Source organism: Accipiter gentilis, chromosome 8, assembly GCF_929443795.1.
Source record: "Accipiter gentilis chromosome 8, bAccGen1.1, whole genome shotgun sequence".
Taxonomy (NCBI): domain Eukaryota; kingdom Metazoa; phylum Chordata; class Aves; order Accipitriformes; family Accipitridae; genus Astur; species Astur gentilis.
In genome coordinates this window covers 37,872,715-37,891,911 of record NC_064887.1, presented here as the reverse complement: position 1 = coordinate 37,891,911, position 19,197 = coordinate 37,872,715, and the positions used below count along the sequence as shown (strand labels likewise).

Below are 19,197 nucleotides of genomic sequence, written 5' to 3'. Positions count from 1 at the left end.
AAGAGCTATATAGACATAGGGTGGAAAGAACCCACCCAGACTGAATTGAAAATCTGATGCACGTATTACAATAAGACCTACAGTTTTGGAAAAACAAACGTTTACCAAAAAGGTCTTTTGCTACTTGGAAATGACATTGCTTTTTCTCTTGGTCTTCGCAATGGCTCTATCCTATTGTGAGCACAGGAAGATGCAAGTAAGGTGATATATTCAGTTCTTCGTTTACTTGAAAAAAATAACAACAAAAAAAATCTTGCTTGTACCATAGATATAAGATACTTATATCATAGATAAAAGTCACAAAATCACCGATTTATCTATCCTTGTAGATACCATGTGCCAATTTTGCAAGTCATCACCTAGCAAATACTACACCTTCTACAGTCTGTGTGAAAGGAGAGTTACCCTCTTCACACAAGGGTTTCTACAATTCAGCAATCCAGTGAACTAGAACTATGAAAACTAACAGTGTATGTGATTAACTGACTAAATGACAAGGTAAATGAAATGCAAGATAAAAATCAGGAGAGGATATTCATTTTATCAGCATCCCTGACACAGCTGTTGATGACTAACTACGCCCTTACAGAGAACTAAATCCCTCATTCTTTACATCCCAGCTGCACTTCATTTCCACAGCTTCAGTTTGGCAATAGTAGCCCCTGTGCAGGAAAAAGACTTGAATTGAGTTTTCACACAAGTCTTCCTACACAGGCCAACTTTAACTGTTTGGATTTTTTTTTGAGTTGCTGTCTTTTGGTGGTTTGGTTGTGTGTTGATGTTTGGGTTGGTTTTGTGTTTTTCTGTTTGGTTTTTTTTTGTTTGGGTTTTTTGGTTTTTTTTTTTTTTTTTTTTTTTTTTTTTTTTTTTTTTTTTTTTAATTAAGGGGCCAAACTGCATAGAAGATCTTAATAGCAAATATATATCATCGGTTTTGGATCACAAGAAAATCCTTCCTTCAGCACCATATGAAATGAGCTTAAATTTTATTCCTCACCTGCACATATGCAGAGTTAAACGTATGCATTTGCAAGTGCTAAAATGAACAACCTTTAGAGTTTGCGCTCTCCATAACACTAGCCTATATACTATTATTTGAACGCTAAAAAGTCCTTCCACAGACATCAGATATTTAAAACTGTTCTACTTATAATGTTACCTCCCAAGAATAAACTTCCTCACTAAAAGCGGCTACTATCAAGCATCCAAGAAACTAGCATTAAGCAAATGGGTATCGTACTCTCATCTCATAAATGCTCTTCATAATGCTCTAAATTTTTGCCTCCAACCTCATATCTGATCCGTGTCCAAAGCACCACTAATTCAGTTTTAGTAAAGCAACATTAGCATCATTCAAATGGGAATTGCACATTGCTAGGATGTTATTAGAGCCCCAGTTCCTCCAGCACTGGATGGAGAAACTGAAGGAAAATGGTTAAAAATAATGGGCAGACCAGCCATGATCAGGGCTGTAAATCCTATTTTTCTTTAAACAGTTAGGTTTTGCTTTCATATGTTGCCAGACTGAAAGTACTGGAGCTCATATTTACTGTCAGTGACTTCTAGGATCAAAAAGATTACTTTTTAGTGTTAAAAAGCGACACCCACCCTGTGATGAATGCAACACGCAATCCAGGCATCAGCCTGGGCTGCGGTGACCAGTTCCCAGTTGCACACTTTTCAGACAGTGCTAGAGTGCACTATGAAACAGAGATTTCTTTTTGCTCTCCCACAGCCTGTGCTGGCTCTATGAAAGTTTGAGAATCAAAAGGTTGTCGGAGAGGACAAGTGACAAAGCACGAGTTGAAGACAAACAGGCAATACATGTTCACACCAGCACATGCAGACCATTGCCATTAACTGGCAATTAGAGAGAAATGAGGCTACCTTCCTCACACAGGCTTGCTGCCATGTTAGAGTCTGTGGTAACATCTGTGACACACTCAATTTTTTTTAAGTCTCTACTGCCAGCTATGAAAAAACCAGATTCTGACCCAAACCATATTGAACTGCATCACTGCAGGTTTTTTTGGCAAGCTAAACCTGAACCACTGTTCTGAAGTTTTTGTTCAATGTGAAATAGGACAGTCAGAGCAGAATAATAAAAAAAAAAAAAAAGAAATGTACTGGTTTATTGCTGTGGAAAATGCATGCCAAGGATCGTGCTCCTCCCAAAACACTACCAGCTTCCTACCATCCCAGCCATTTAAAGCTTGGATCCACAATGGAGAAGTGGCAGGTTTATGGCATTTTCCTGACTACAGCTATACCTTTAAGATGAAAAGAGCTATATCTAGCCTTAACAAACTTCCAGCTTCAGGAAAAAGTTTCTGGATGGGAAACAGTACCAGCTAGGACTCTTGCGTACAATCCAAAACTGAAGGGCTGGTCCCCTGGAAGGACCACTGAACTAACTGCACAGACTGAACAAGGTACTGCGGTTCACAAAGAGCATCACAGTCTCAGTACTGGAAATCTGTCAGCAGTTCATGACTATCAGGTGTTGTTTATCTGCTACTGCAAGGCACCCTACCAGCTCAAGTCACTAATTTTTTTTAGGAGCTAGGATAAGCTTGTTTACTTTGAGACCATGTCTCTGCATATCTTCAGCTAACCAACATTTACATTATACACCCAAAGAAAATTCCCAACATACAGTGCATGTGCATCAGCAGTAAGCAGTCCTCAACCTAAAATTTCTAGCCTACAGATCATCTCAGATTTCTCAGAGATAAACACCTGGATGAAATTTGCCATCTGGATCTAAACTTGCATGCTAACACGCAGGAAAATATTGTGAGAAACTTAATAAACTGTAATGCCACCTTCAGCAAACGAAGGTGGCTCCAAATTATGCCAGGAGCATGTGCACTTGTAACCCTTGGCTACCAGCAGATCAACAACAGGACCAACAGTTGCAATATTCCCAACAGCTGCTGGGAAAACAGAACCGAAACCGACTCACTGCATCACACAAAGTCAAGTCCTCTACTAGTTCCTGAATTTATAGATGACTGTGCACAATATACTAGTTCCCAATTGAAGAAAATCCAATTTAAGCACATTATTGATCATCTATCACTAACCTACAAATGGCAAAACCTCATCTTTACTCCACATAATTTGAATATTTACCTGCAAAACTGGAAAAGGTAAAGGTGAAACACTCACAGAAGAGCACGTAATTGATAAATGCAGAAGATATAGAGGATCAGTGAAGAGACAATACTCCTGTGCCAGTGCCAAAGGAAGCTTCTGGTAGCACACAAGGCTGTCCTGTTCCAAAAACGTTCCGGGGTGCCAGAAACATTCAATGCAATTCAACAAATTAAACGTACATTTAAAAAAAATAGAAAGAGCAGTAGAAAGAGCACTGCATCTGTTTAATGTGTGCTTTGATGTTGTTTCTTTCCAGAGGATTTATCATCTTTAAATTAGCAAAACAAAACCAAAAGCCTTTGTAATACAAGATCTGAATTGTCAGTCACAATGCTTGCAAAACTCCATTACAGCACTCAGAAAATGACTGCTACGTGATAAAAGTTCATGCTATGATGGCATTAAATTATAAAAAGCCTGACCCTCAGACTACATGAGGACCAAAGCGGGCCAGGGCTTGTTCAGTGGCCCCTAACGCAAGTGGAATGACATGGCTCTTGTCTATGTGGTGAAATTCTTTACTCTCAGAACAAGAGAACAAGATGAGCTCAGCAATAGTATGCATTGGAAATAGCCCTACCCCATAGAGGTTTACATATGCTTCCCATGGCTAACCACTTAAATTGTTAGCCATTCTTAGAGATTTTTCTACCACCAGTCCCCAAATTCCCTTACTATAATTTAAGTCTATTAATTCTAATGCCACCCCTACTTGAAAAAAAAAAAAAATTGTTTGTTTTTCCACTTTGCAGTAGCATTTCAGATTTTTGGATATTTGTCATATATGCCCTTAGGTCTTTTCTTTGTAGTAGTTGTTTTGGACGTCTCTGGAGTAAATTCTTCCACTGGCATTCTTTTTCAGTGTCTCCTCGTGCTTTCTGAGCCACCTTCACTTTTTTTTATACTTTCCCTCTCCATCCTACCTAGCACCATTGGCATAGAGCCTAAACCGAAAAGGCAAAGAGCTTGGTAGTGCAACTCTGTGCTTCATGTCCTGCCAGCCAGCTGGGAAGCCACACTCTAGATAAAATACCTGAAGATTAATCTCGCCTTCTTGCTGATGTTTTCTGGACCTCTGATCATAGTTCCTGTTCTCTTCTGGACTCTCTAATAATAATGTCCTCATTTTCCTGAAGATGCAGCCCTTACAGGTTTTATTTTAAAACGTCAGAGATTATATTTATCATGGAAACAGGCACCAACTCTGCAGGCTTTGGACAAATATTTGGATCTGCTGGTATGTCTATATTTCAAGCACTTACTTGTGTCAATGTGATGCGTGTCAAGTGTCAATATGCACTAGTTGCACATTACTGCTTAGCCAGCTTTTTTACTCTTTGAATGTACTACAAATAACACGTCAAATGATGAAAGCATATACAAAATACTGTTTTGTTAACTGATACTCCACAAAGTTGCCAATAAAAAGAAATATTACAGGGCTTTACATCCTGAACAGCCAGCGTAGTGCAAGAGACCAGAAATATATGCACTACCCAACCATGGGGCTAAAGAGAAGACAAGAACAAAACTGCAGGATCTTGCACAACAATAGCAACATGTAAGAATTTACTTCAAGGCAACACTGTTACTGAACACTTTGTTTGTTTGTTTTTTAAATTGCCTAGCCAGGAAAAGTTTTACAAACTGTAGGATGAGATATCCTGGAGATACTGAGCATATATATGGACCAAAGTATTGTGTTTTGAAAGAGCTTTCAAAGCAAGAATCTATAGGAGAATATCAAGACTCACAAGGCATTCTTAACAAAAGGCATACTGAGGGCTACTGTAAGAAAAGAACAGCTTCTGAAAGAAAAGCTTGACTGATTATCTGAGATCAAGACATCCCATAAAGAGTTCAAGAAATTTGGTGTGGTCTATATAAAAGAAAGAGGAAAAAAAAGATAAATCAACAGTTTTCTACATGAAGCTTTCTATTAGACATGTTAATAAACTTATTGGAAAATATGCTGTGCTGCAGATTTTCTGTCTTCTGGCATTTGTCCAAGCTTAGAGAAAACATTAAATATTTTCACAAGTATAATTCTTACATATGTGGATGTGCTCTTTATTACTGCCACTGGTAAAAACAGAATAGATTTTTGAATTTTTTTCTTGTTTCTTTTTTATATATTTCATTTAAAATGCTCTCATTTGTGACAAGAAAAAAAACCATCCCCAAAATTAAAATAGGGTTTGGGATACTTCTCCCTTACTCATCACACTTAAAGTCTTTCAGGTTGCATTCTACCTTCAGCTGCATTTGTGTGGCCCCTCAGGAGGACACACTCAAAACCAAACACGTGGTCCAACACACTGATATTTAGTAATTTCAGACCCCGAAAAGAATCTGATCCTCACTACTGTGATCCAAACAGGTTTTTGGGTTGTGGGTTTGTTTGGGTTTTGTTTTTTTTTTTTTTTTTTTTTTTTTTTTTTTTTTTTGTTTTGTTTTGTTTTTTTTTTAATTTTTAAGTGGGGTTGGTTGTTGTTGTTTTGATTTTTGGTTTTGTTTGGTGGTGTTTTTTGTTTGTTTGTTTTTTAACTAAAACAACTGCTTCCCCTGAACAAATACAATTTTTCAGAAATAGAATCCTTATTATTGTTTTTTTAGATAGTCAGCTAATGGCTTAGTATGTGAAACATGTAAACAAGAAGCACATCAACATTACTTTTAACATTACTTTCATTACTTTGAGCGTTTTAACTCAAGTTTGGTGTGGGATGTATAAATGCAATCATCAAATAAAATCAGAGTCAGCAACACTGAACATATCTTCACATTTTCCTAAACAAGATTAAGTTTTACATTAAGCTGGTCAGGGAGGTTTTTGAAAGACAAAAAGCCAGAGCCTTGGTTTTTGATGGAAGTGATTGAACTGCCCAAGATCAGGGTCCAAACAGTCACAGCCAAACTGGTGCACCAGGGTCATCCGATTTGTACAGTACTGGAATAGTCAAAGTATGTAACTCATTGCCAGTTTACATACTTTAACCAAAGATATTGCATTGAGTAGCTATTGGGGTTTTTTTCCTGCATTGATCTTTGTAGTTTGGAGAAAAAACCCACACAAAACCAAACCACACCATACTTAAAAATAGATGGACAGCCTCCAGAAACATAAGGTGAAGCACATGCTCAGAGCAGACCTATCTAGAATACAATATGAGCAAAGCAACTGTTAAATGCCTACAAGTTAAGTGTTACGAATTCTTCCATTTTAATTGAGTTATAAACAATTTGAGAAATAAACTGTTTCCTAACCCACAACATGAGAATAAATGTTAAAATACACTTTCAAGTAGATGATAAAACTTAATGCTTCATCATCAGAAAGCTACTGGCTTTTAAGTATATACAAAGCTATTCTAAATAACATTATGACTGAAAGACAATCAGGCAAAAAACCATAGAACTTTGAGTCCGTCTCCAAACTTGTTTTCTTGCTATTTGTCAAGTTCATTATTTAAACACAAGATTGTTTTCTTAATTTAATATACGTACTTATACAATGGCTTAAATTAAGGCATAATCCAGCTGGCTGAAGTTTTCAATAAAATGTCTCTGTTGCTTTTTATTAGTAATAATTGGTTCCGATTACTGCTGGCAAAAGTAACATAGTCCATTAAAGAGGAGGTTGAAAAACAGTTCTCTTAGTACTATCTTCCATTAGGGTGATTTGTAAATTAAAGGTAGGGCAGGCCTTTCGACTCAGGAAGCCTTTCAAGAAACTCACCATTAAATCAACTTACCAGACAGTGCTTGAGGCTTTAAGCAGAAGCTGGTAAAACTCTGAAGCCATAGCATGGTTTTACAGAAAGCCTTTCACATTCTAGAGAAAGAATACTATCCACCCAATGTGAAACAGATTAAAACAGAAGTTATCATCCAAAAAGCACAGGGCAAACTTTTGGAAGACCTAGCCAAAAAGACAATGGCTGAAATTTAAGAAACAGACAGACATTAAAAAAGAGAGCTTCAGAATTCAACTCAACATGCCAACTGGAGACTCTTAATTTAAAAGCATTGACTCTGATCACGTCACTGTGATGATACTTTTGTAAATGACATTTCAGGCTCTCAAATACTCTTAAGAGTATTTCTTCCATGCAATTTGGAACCATATTCTAGCATCCTAGAATACTTCCATTTTCTATTTCAGTTTTAATGGGAAGTGTTTGAGGCTTTCCGGGATTGTCATTTAAGCATAAAACAGACAACTTTGATAAAACCAAATGTTCTTAGATGGAATAAATAATATGCAAATCACATCATCCCTCTATGTGTACTAAAGTTGATGCATAAAAGACTCAATAGTGTTATACAGGAAAACACACAATTTCAGGAATACCAAGTAAGACCAGCTGCACCCCAAAGAGTTCTAAATTCATACATTTAGTCCTTCACAATGTCATGTAGCAAGAGGTGCAAAATAATAGACTAGATCACAGCCTCATTCCAGAGCCTGACAGGCCATGCTTTGGCTCCTCTTGTGACAAAGACAAAACATGACTGAGGCAGTTGATTAGTTACTGAGCAGCAAGTAGCTTTAAACCACAACTGACTATAGCACCATATGTGCTCCCTTGGGAATGAAAACAGCAGATTACTTTCTTCAGAATTAGAAATCACAATTATATTCCTTAAAAGAATAACAAGTAGAAGCTCAAACCCACAAAACATATGAACTTTTACTGCTTTACTTTAACATTTTCCCAATGAAAATACTGCCTATTAAGCTTAGCATAGTGCTACTACCTATTTTCTTACTTATTTGGCTTGTATTTTATTTCTAAAACATTAAACATTCTTAATATGCTTTTGCTTCCAGACACTGTTCTGTGACAAACACTGTTTATCTTCAAAGACAGCCCCTAGAGTTCATATGAGTGCTTAGAAAGCTTCCTGTAGCTCCGTTCATCCTGCCTTTTAAACTAGACTAGCAGACAACCCAGGTACCTGGAAGTAAAAACAAAGACAAAAAAGTTAAGAGATGCATTTAATGCACCATGGTAGTATAAATCCTTTCAGAGGCTGGTAATTTAACCATTCTCTGCATTTCCTGAATGTCAGTTTATACTAAAGCATTCCCTTGTATCAATGGCTTTGACAAGTAGGGAAAAGTAAAGTAAAAGGTGACAATAGGGAAAGTGCTAAAAAAACCTATGATGTTTCTCTCAACTAAGCATTGTAGCAGACTTGTTCAATGCTTTTCCTCCGCATTAACCTACACTATGCTAAAGCAGCAAAATAGCCACACAAGCACAGAGTACAGTGTAAAAAACCACTCTTAATACTACCCCGGTAAAATGAAAATGGAATGGTCAAAGGCATTCACTATTAAAATGATCATTGAAATCCATACATCAGAACCCTTGTAGAGCACCATATTTCAGAAAGATGTTTGAAGTGTATAGCTGTACCAAAGCTGGAGGCAGAACATTCATTGTTGGATTTGATGATCAGACTCCCAGTGAGGTTCCTCAGTGAATGCAAACACTACTAAACCAGTCCTAAATACATACTGGTTTTATATGGATATGTTTGTGAGGGAAAATAAGGAGTTCTTATGTCATTTATTCCAGCTGTTTTTGCTCTCCATTTAGGCATTTGCTTTCAAGGTCATCCTTATTCTGAGCAGCTGGTTCCTCACTCTGCGTGACCGAAATCTCTGACTGGTCCATCTTTGTGTCAGTATCAGCCAGCTCCTCTGCAGCTGAGGTGGGGCTCTGCAGCTCCTTCACATGGAGGGTAGGATTGGTCATTTGCTCTGTGTCTTGTTGAAAGGCTGGTACATTGCTATCTTTGGGAAGCTCAGGGCAGTTGACAGGAGCTATCACCAAGGGAGGCTGAGGTAGGTCTTTCTGTAAATAGAAAATCACAGTCAGAATGATGGAAAGCAAGAACTACCATGTCCAGTTATGAGGAGTGATGGTCATGCAAGATGAAGATTAAAGGTCCACCATCTCTATTCTTCTCCAGTACGGGACACATGCATACATCCTGTCTTTGTGTTTTATAGTACACAAGGGGATTTTTCTTTCAGAAAAGTGTTTAATTGCTTTCTGCCTGATTGTTCCTTGTCGATTTTAGATGTGCTCTGCTGATTACGCAGCAACAGGCAAACAACACTTTGGCACTTCATCATTCTCCGGTTTTGCCCACCTTTACTATCAGTGTACAACAATTGGCAACATTTCCGTCACATTTCAGATTATCTCAAATATTTCTCCAACAATTAAATTCAGTTATCTAGAGGAAAGTTGTGAAGGTTATCACAAATAGTTGAATAACAAAACTCACGGGGGGAACCTCTAGCTTGATAGACTTGGCCTTCAAGTAATTATTCAAATCTATAATCATGCATCACAATAGAAATTATTCCTTTTGGAATCAAATTAATTTCACTTCTACCACAGTGAAACAAAGTGATAATTTACTATATTGAGCTAGATTTCTAACTTCATAAGCTGTAGGCTACTGAAAAAATATGAAGAAAAATATTTTTAAGGATATATTTTATGTAAGACTATAAAACATTACATTTTATATACTATTTTAATATTTTACCCATAATAAATAATAATACTTTCAACAGAGATCAAAAGAGTAAAATTAGGGCAGAATCAAGAAGGACGGACAAGGTCTACTTTACTTTTCATTAGCCAGTTTAAGTGGCCATAGACATTAAAAAAAGAAAATGTTACTGAGGCAAAAAAGTATGTAAAAAAGCAAACAAGCAAAACAAAAATCTTTGGTTTTGTTTGATAATACTGCAATATTTTACTCAACTTTAATTCTAGTTAGGTTTTTATAATATTAGTATTTCTTGAAGACACTCATATCAAACTGGTATTCACCGCAAAGCCGCTGCCCGTCCAGAACATTGCAAGCTCCTTTCTCCAAAGAGCCACAGCAAAGCTTGTGAGAAGAGTACAGGGCACCAAGTAGAGGAGAGCAGGCTGGCCCATCTGCATCAATGCCAAGGCAACAAAGGTCACAAGAAGGCCTATGCCATATGCTGGAAGGAAACAAAACGAGCAAAACCCAGTTATTCAGATACAGCTCTGCTCAAGAACAACTAAACAATTAGCTAGATGAGCATTCTAACAGGAACTTTTTCCAAGTAGTATGTAAAACAACATCTCCAGAATTTTTTCATGCCTCTTTAGACACAATGTATTATATACACAATGTAAGCTTGGAATAGTGCTTTACTTAGAGATACCACAGACTTTCCACCTATAATAACATGTTGTGAAAGTAGTGTGATCGGCCTAGTCCACACTGTGCAATTAAATCATTACCTTAAGCAGTTTGAGAAAGGCAAAACAAACAAGTGAAATATCGTGCCTCGTATTTACAAATTCAGATACAGACAATTTTTTTGACCATTATAACATGTGCTTCTTGTTTGGCTTGGCTTTGGCTGTTTCTTACTATCCTGCAGCACCCCTAAAAAACCTGCAAAAAACCAACAATCCAGCTGTATGTTATAATTTGTTATTACTTTCTATTTAATTTCTGCATATGTTTTGCAAAAATTGTTACATCAAACAGAAGCAGCTAGGATCTCAATGTAATTAATTTCAATTACACTTTCAGAACAATGAAGCTAAAACCAACGGATTTTTATGCAGGAACTAGATGAAGAAGGATATTGAGGTGCTGGAGCGTGTCCAAAGAAGAGCAACAAAGCTGGTGAAGGGTCTAGAGAACAAGATTTATGAGGAGTGGCTGAGGGAATTGGGGTTGTTTAGCCTGGAGAAAAGGAAGCTTGGGAGAGTCCTCATTGCCCTCTACAACTACCTGAAAGGAGGTTGTAGCGAGGTGGGGGTCGGTCTCTTTTCCTTGGTAACAAGTGATAGGACAAGATGAAAAGGCCTCAGGTTGCACCAGGGGAGGTTTGGATTGGAAAAATTTCTTAACTGAAAGGTTTATAAAGCATTGGAACAGGCTGCCCAGGGAAGTGGTTGAGTCACCATCCCTGGAGGTGTTTAAAAGACGTGTAGAGGTAGTGCTTAGGGACACGGTTTTGTGGGGGACTTGTGTGACAGATGCACTCACTGCCCCCCCACCCCCCAACCAAACTAGCAGTAGTTCGGTACAGGCTCCAAAGGAGGTAAAGGCCTGAGCCATAGCCAGGCAAGTCCTCTAGGAAATCCACAAAAGGTGCAGAGACACAGTGAGCACTGATCATGCGATTAACACATGAATAGCAGGTGGTTTTTCCAAGCCTCATTTACTGAGGAACGAAGAAAATTGTGGGTACAAGGAGTCTCGTGCATACCTCTCCCATGGTATGCAATTTGACTATGAGCCAACCAACCGCTTTATCCCATACATATGACAGCCTAAGCGAGCCTTCTTTGAGCTCTCCCTGCTAGACAGCATGGCTGCATGGTGGTGATCTCCCCTTGAGTTCAGACACCTCTTGGAGTTACTCCTCAAAGCAATGAGATCCTTTTACCAATGCCAGATTGTTGGGTGAGCCCAATTTGAGTTCTCCCTGGACATCAACTGGACTGCATGCCAGGCAACTCTCCCCTTGAGCAGGGACACCTCTCAGTGTTAAGAGATAGTAGTAGTTTAGCTTAAATAAGTTTTAAAATAGAATGAACCACTTAGAGGTATAACATTGTGTGATTTAGTATGCTGTTTGCTTAGCTTTACTTAGCATGAGTAGCTAGATTTGCTGAAGCCTTAGGCGTCAAGCTGTAAACTTTCACCTAGATTTGCTGAACTTACTGAACTTGTACCTACTCAAGCAAAACAAGGTCTCCAGAGCCAGCGCAAACCAGGAGATAAGGAGGCTACAACTGTCAACAGCACCTACAATCTGACAAGATAACAGCCTGTCTGGAGACAGTGAAGGAATCCAATAAGGGGTCAGAAGATCTCAGACCAGAATCACTATTGGAGTGTGAAGAATGCGTGAGGGGCAGGTGAATAGTCTGTAAGGGTATAATTGCCCAGGGATTTCTTTGTTCAGGTCCCACCCTGGAGGCACCCAGCTCAAGCCGATCCTGCTGCTGTACCACTCTAAAATTATTTATTTTTTTAAAATCCGATGCCTGAGTCTCTGCTTCAGGAAACCTAGGGTTCTATGGAGCAAACTAACATCGGACTCCTGGATGGAAGGCGCTTCTTTAACATCAAGGTTTGAGATTACTTACCTGAGACTGAGACCCCTTATTTGCAACGGATCCTCGGTAAGTGACTGATAGCATGCTGGATGAATGTCTAATGAAATCCATGTAGCTAATTCCATTAGCCATAAACTGTTAACCAAGTCTGGGACTAAGTCTGGATCCAGCCACACCTAGACTCCTCTCTGAAATGGAGTTTAGAAAGCAAGGAGGTCCACTCTGAACCTCATGACTCAATGGGAGGGTCTCCCTTACCTTTTTGCATCTCTGGTCTCTGTGTGAATCATTCTAAATTGATTCTAACTTGATATTCCTTTGTATGTTTCTTCCGTGTAGTAAGTAATAGTGAATCTTGCCATCAAATTCTGTTAAGTTGCACTTTTACAAGTTTATGTTAAAATCACTTTTGCCAATACATTTGACAGTGATTCTTTAAGTGATCTAAAACACTTGTCTGTGGCAACTTGGTAGTGTTAGCTTTACAGTTGGACTTGATGATCTTAAGGTCTTTTCCAACCTAAATGATTCTATGATTAGAATACTTGATAACTTTTTGCAATTCTTCCAAAGTGGTTTTTTTCAGGGCACATTATGTTATTACTGAGAGTTCTTTATATCTAGTTAAAATATTTCTTCTTGTGACGTAAGTCCATTGCCTCACATCTTATCCTTGTGCACCCGTAAGAAAAGCCTGTCTTTCTTCTCTGCACCCTCACATTAGGTAGCTGTGGACAACAGAAAGTCCTCTTTGCCTTCTCTTCTTTTAAAATCATGTGCTCCAGCCCTCAGCCATCTTGATGGCCTCCACCGGATTTACTCCCATATGTCAGTCTGTCTTGCACCAGGGATCCTGGTTAAGACTCAGTCTTAACTGCCAAACTGAGGGGAATAATCACTTCTCTCATACTTCTGACTCAATCTGGCTAAGACAACCCTGTACACGGTTAGTGTTCATTGCTGCAATAGTACACTGCTGACTCTTCATTGATACAATATTTTTCTATCAATTTCTGTAAATGTGTTTTGAAAGTACCAGGTAAGACAACAGTTTCATTTAAGTATATATGAGAGAAAATTATGTAACATTTGGTACATTCAAATAAAAGCATCTCTCTAACCCTGCTATAAGTCTCCAAGAACCCAGCTATTTTTTCAAAAGAATTTCTAAAGCAGATTTTCATGAAAATTTTTCATGACATTAACTGCAAGCATCTTAAGTCTTTGCTAGCATAAATACTTTGTAACAAAGCCAACAGAAATCTGTAGGATCCTATTCATCAGTTGTCTTTTAAGTCCATAGCATGTAACTCTGTGGATTCTACAAACTAAAGGAAAACTTATTTAGAGGAGTTACAGCTACCATAATACAACTTGTTGCATCATAGGTCACAGATTTTTAGAATACACAAAAGTTAAGAACAAAGTCAAAGGAAGACGTGCCTAACCTGAATTCTCATATGCAATAAACTCAAAGATTCACGAATCAAGAAACCAGAATGAGTAGCTAAGCACGTATAAAGATAGTGTAGATGTAAGGGTTATAGTGAGACAAGCCATGGTAACAAGAAGCTCCCCTTATATACGGCAGACAAAACAGCTCAGGAAAATAACATCAGATAACTTGGTGATGAAAGATATAGCCTCAAAAGTACTTAGCTAAAATATTTGCTTAATAATAAAAGGAGAAGAATAAAAACACCCAAACTACGGAATAGAAGATCAATGGTATGCTTTTAAAGGGAGCAACCCCTGTAGGTATTGTGTTCAGGTGTCACACTTATACGTACCTATTGTGCAGGCTACAAAATAGACTCTGGACGACTGCACCTGAATATCAAATCTATGGCAATAGGCTACTAGTAAGCCTAGGAAAGGAAAGAACAATTATAACATGCTTTCAACCATTCACACATTAAAATACACAAACCCATCAAATTATCTAGGAATTTAAGATTATTTTTTTTTCCCCTCGACATTTACTTAAACACAGGGTTGCCCAAGTACTATGACAGCATCACTCAGGAGGCTGCACAGCTTACAAAACAGTTACATGATAACACAAGCCCAGTACAACAGAATCACTCCAATAATAAAATTAACATCTACGAATACACAGATCCTAGATACAAAACATCATCCCATCCCTAATAAACAGCTGTAAAAATACAGTGTTCACAACAAGAATAAGAGTAAGTTCATCCCTTCCAGCTCCTAGTAAAGACAGTAGAAATTTTTTGTTAATAACTATGCCTATTATAGGTCGCGGGGAGGAGGGGACACGGACAGGGATGACAGAGTTCATAGCTCCCAAAATATAAGAAAATAAACAAATGATTTCTCAGAAGAAATCTGACAATCAGAAGATGCATACTTGTTCTCACCTGCAGTGGTGCCAGGCATACTTTCACATACTATCTAAAGCCAAATTTGAGAGAAGGTGTGGTAGAAACACTGGATGTTGCATGACTGACAAAATTATGAAGTTTTGAGTAGTCAGGTACATGTGTACTCAAATAATGTGCAAAAGGACAAATAATTTTCTCTATTAAAGATGTTTTATACTATAAAATTAGTTGCTAAATCAACTCTTGAGATTTCTCTACATTTTACATTACTGCATGTGAAACTGAACCGTAAGATTAATTTAATGCATTTAATTTCTTATGGAAAAAGTGAATGGTGCAGAACCCCCCCCCTAAAAGATATACATATAAATTTATCAGCTTTATAGTAGTCAAATCAAACTTCCCACTTGAAGTGGAAGTACAAGCAGAATAAACTAATATGAGTATGCAACAAGTAAAATTCTTAACATGCGAAACAGAAATACCTGGAACTAAAATGTCTCCAAATCCTAGGAGAGAAAAAGGCCTGTCACACAGAGCCAACGGTGAAGAGTTCAGTCGTGGAACCTTCAGGACCATTGGGAGCTTGGAATGAGAGAGACACATGCCTTATGAAAAGCTGTTTTCTCTACATACTGACACCATCTACCAGAACTGGTTCCTGTTGTACTGAAACTGTAGACTTCAAATACAGCAAATGTATCTTTTTTAATATTACAGATCCTTAAAATCTTGTATTAATATTACTGACAACAAAAGGTATTTGAGATAGGACTGATGAAATACTTTCTAAATCACACAGCCAAGACAACTCCCCATGACAGACATCTCAAAACACTATATTAATTTCAAAGTCCTCACATGCAACAGGGAACTTTTAACTGCAGGAACGTAAAAAATTTAGGAACCTTTTGACTGCAGGAACGTAAAAAATTTAGGTAAAGTGCTACATGCATAAGAAATAACCATTTCTATTTCAATCTACTGGTTGCAATGAAAGTCTCAAAAGAGTAAAGACTTGAATAATTTAAAGACTCCCCTCCCCCCCCCCCCCCCAGCTTTCCTATTTATTACATAATTTGCAACATTGAGGGACAGTATGGCAAAGTTCATTGCAAACATGTATTCTCTTTAATACAGTACATTAAAGAATCACATCATGTTGTACAGCTCTGTGCATACAGCTGGCTCCTGTCAAACGTACAGAACTATATCAACTTCCGTTTTCTTTCTGTCTCCAATTCGTGTTCCTCTCCTTTGCCTATAGCCTCAGCTTTTCATAAAGCAATTATCAAAACAGGGAAGGAGGGGGAAGAGACAGACTGATCATATAAGTTTTATCTCTTTAGGTAACAATGGATATGCTTCATTAGCAATAAAAGTTCTATTTACAAAGGTGGTCATGTTTTTGTGGAGCTGAGCTAATGACCTGCCTTGTACTCAAACCCTCTTAAAGCAAGATAAAAGACCAAAGCTCTTGTGATGAACCACTAAGTCTGCCTTGCCCTCCCGTGTTTGGTGTAGTTTTCCAGAGAGCTAAGGAGTGCTTATTTCCACATTAAATTCTTTTCAGACTGGCATCCCCATTTCAGCTTTGTGGTCTTTGAATTTTAGAGAAGTTGAAAATGTAATAGCTGGAAGTTAGTGCTGTATTTTCAGACTGCATACAGTACCTTTTCATGAGTGGCAGAATCAGACGGGCCTGCAGCCACCTCTACCATTATACTCTCCCCAGTCTAAAGAAAAAAGGGGAAAATTTGTAGGTCAGCACTTCACTCACTGGGTCTGGGATCATTTAGGAACACACAGAGAAACAGGTCATTACAGTTTGCTCTGTGACCAACAGGCTCTAGGGAAGTACTTTACTTACCTTTGTTAGAAAAGGTGTGATAAATACAAAGAATACATCATACACAAAAAGAACCAGGAGGAGCAAGGTACAACCCTAAAGGAAGAAACAATATACTTTGTATTTACATACTGTGCATTAGGAAACAGCAAAGTATTAATAATTAGCAACTTAAGACTATGCAAGGCAAAAGCTAACAAACAAGTCACCACGTATTTTTCTTAACTCCTAAATATTTTAGATAGAGGAATCGGGTCTCACATGCACCATATAAAAGAAGGTAATTCTTGGGCACAAAATTACATGTTAGTCCCTAAAATTTTTTACCATGTAAAATCTGGAAATGGTGCTGTTTCAATTTGTTAGGAAATATAAAGAAGATCTGCATTTCCTCTGGAGGATTCTAGGCATAGCTTGAAACAGTATCCACATTACTTTGGCCAGTCTGTACAAGGAAACAAATTTATAGGTGAAGATAACTTGAAACAGGAGTTTGAAGAGCTGCCTAAGGGGCAACTAAATGACTGATACTGATTTTCACCTTAGGATACTGAATAAGTTCTGGAAGATTTGAAAGAAACACCAGAATGATGCATCAGTTGTGTGTCAAATTTGAAAACAAAACAAAACCAAACCCAACAACCCCCCCACCAACCAAACCACAACAACAAAAAACAAAACAAAACGCAAACCAACCCCCCCCCCCCCCCGCCCCCGCCCAAACCCACAAGTGAGTGTGTAGTGTGCGATTTACTAGTAGTCAACACTGCAGAACTTTAAGTTACCAAACACCGTACATAACAATCACATGCCACTTCTTGGTCTACAGTATACTCATTACATCACTCTTCCAAGCTATGTACGAACACAAGTGCATTTCCAAGCCAATGTACTCTATTAGAAGTGGCTCCTCTGTTCAGCTATATACAGGCAAACATCCTCTTTCTAGATCTGTTTAACTTTCATACCTTAAATGTAGGCAGGCGAATTGTTTTCAACATGTAAAGACAGAAAGCGATTCCTAAAGCATCTTGCAGAACCCAAGCCCACCTAAAGAAAGAGGAGAGCAATTTTTTCACAGGAAACAATAGGAAAGCCAGATCAAGCCTTGTCCTCAGTAAGGACCTGCTTGGGACAAAAAAACTTTATTAAAAGTACTTGCTTGAAATCAACATTGCTGTCAGCATGGATTTCACAAATGGGAAGTTGTGCTTGATCAACCTGAAAACCTCCTACAATGAAATGACTGGTTTGGTAGATGAGGGAAGAGCAGTGGGAATATTGTCTATCTAGACTTCAGTAAGGCTTTCCCACTGAGAATCTTCCATAAGATCCTTACAGAGAAACTGAGGAAGTGTAGGCTGGATAAGCAGACACTGAGGTGGATTGAAAACTGGCTGAATGAGGTCAGTGGGTACCAAAATAGGAAGTGCTGGGGTCCTTTAGCCTGTGTGTATGTGTACACCCTTGTGTGCCGAGGGAAGCCTACAGTTGGGGCTATTTCTTGATTGTGTTTTGCAAGTTAGGTATAGAAGCACCAATGCTCTTTGCTTTATTCTCGATCGCTAGGATCAAAGTAGTAGGATTTGAGATACGAAACACTAAGGCTTCCCCAAAATCGCTAAAGTGTAGATGCAGATGAGAGATTATGCTCTTGTGATCTATACCTCAGCACTTGCTGATGGAGCTTTGTGCAGGAGATGCTCAGGTCCACTCCATCTTCGAGGTAGAAAATGGATTTCCTAGTCCTAAATATCCCAGGTTGGAATAGCCCTATAGTACTTCTGTACTCCTCAGTCTGACACTTATTTCTCTAAAAGGTTTCAAAGTTGATGCTTCCTGGATTTATGAGTTCTGTCAGTGAATGATCCACAAACTTAACACAGAAAACTGATCCCACAAAGGCAGTAACAGGCATCCAAAGCACAAGCAAGACATCTTTGGTACCATCAGCAGAAACACAAGCCAGCATTTCAGTTCCAACACAGAATCCTTGACAGAGGGACTAAGAAGATGAACACATGTACATATATGGGGAAACCTGAGCATCTGGGAGTGAGGTAAGGGGTAAAAAAACCCAAACAAAACCAAACCACCACAACAAAGAACTAAAGTGATAAGAACATGCTATAATTAGGTACTGCAGCAATACTGGACATGGAATTATTTACTCATACCAGTCAGCTGAGAGAAACTTAAGATCTGACAAGCTTCACAGCTCTTACTCTCTCTGAGAAAACACACATGCAGACCATGAAGTAGTAAGTTAAACAACTTGTGTCCAACTTTCTATACCACTTCTGAAAAAGCTGTCTTAAGCCAAAGATCAGAATATGGACTGGGACTCAGAAATTCAAACTTAACAAGAGACAGTTTTCTGTATCTTAAACCAACAAGACTAGGATGAAGTACATAAGGAACAACTTCTGCCAAAGTATCTAGTTTCTTTCCTGTCACTTGTAAATTCAGGATAAGTTTAGGCTTCTACAGATGTCAGTTATTTATACTATAAAGCATATTACATTTCTAGCACAGAAAATAAAGCATACACTTACTGATCTTCATTTCTGAAGATTCCCCAGACTATGCTGACAGAGATACAAAATATTGCCAGTAGCAACATCCGGACTTGTGGACGCTTGTGAAAATAAGGCAAGTTGTTGTCTGGGATTCTGAAAATGAAACACAACAA

General features: G+C 38.2%; 1 protein-coding gene across 4 annotated transcripts in view; it reads right to left on the bottom strand.

Annotated features, from left to right (window-relative positions):
- Window positions 1–5,555: 5,555 nt before the first annotated feature.
- SPPL2B (signal peptide peptidase like 2B) overlaps window positions 5,556–19,197 on the bottom strand; it is a 30,025-nt gene continuing 16,383 nt past the window's right edge. For 2 of the 4 annotated variants that reach the window (XM_049807108.1, XM_049807109.1), the window contains 8 exons: window positions 19,061–19,177; window positions 17,474–17,555; window positions 16,527–16,601; window positions 16,330–16,392; window positions 15,142–15,241; window positions 14,099–14,176; window positions 10,023–10,183; window positions 5,556–9,026 (listed from right to left, as the gene is read on the bottom strand). In XM_049807108.1, coding sequence (XP_049663065.1) covers window positions 8,739–9,026; window positions 10,023–10,183; window positions 14,099–14,176; window positions 15,142–15,241; window positions 16,330–16,392; window positions 16,527–16,601; window positions 17,474–17,555; window positions 19,061–19,177 — 964 coding nt within the window. In that variant the 3' untranslated portion in view covers window positions 5,556–8,738. Of the gene's footprint in view, window positions 9,027–9,954; window positions 10,184–14,098; window positions 14,177–15,141; window positions 15,242–16,329; window positions 16,393–16,526; window positions 16,602–17,473; window positions 17,556–19,060; window positions 19,178–19,197 lie in introns of all 4 variants that reach the window. The other 2 variants (XR_007506862.1, XM_049807110.1) reach the window with 2 other exon arrangements.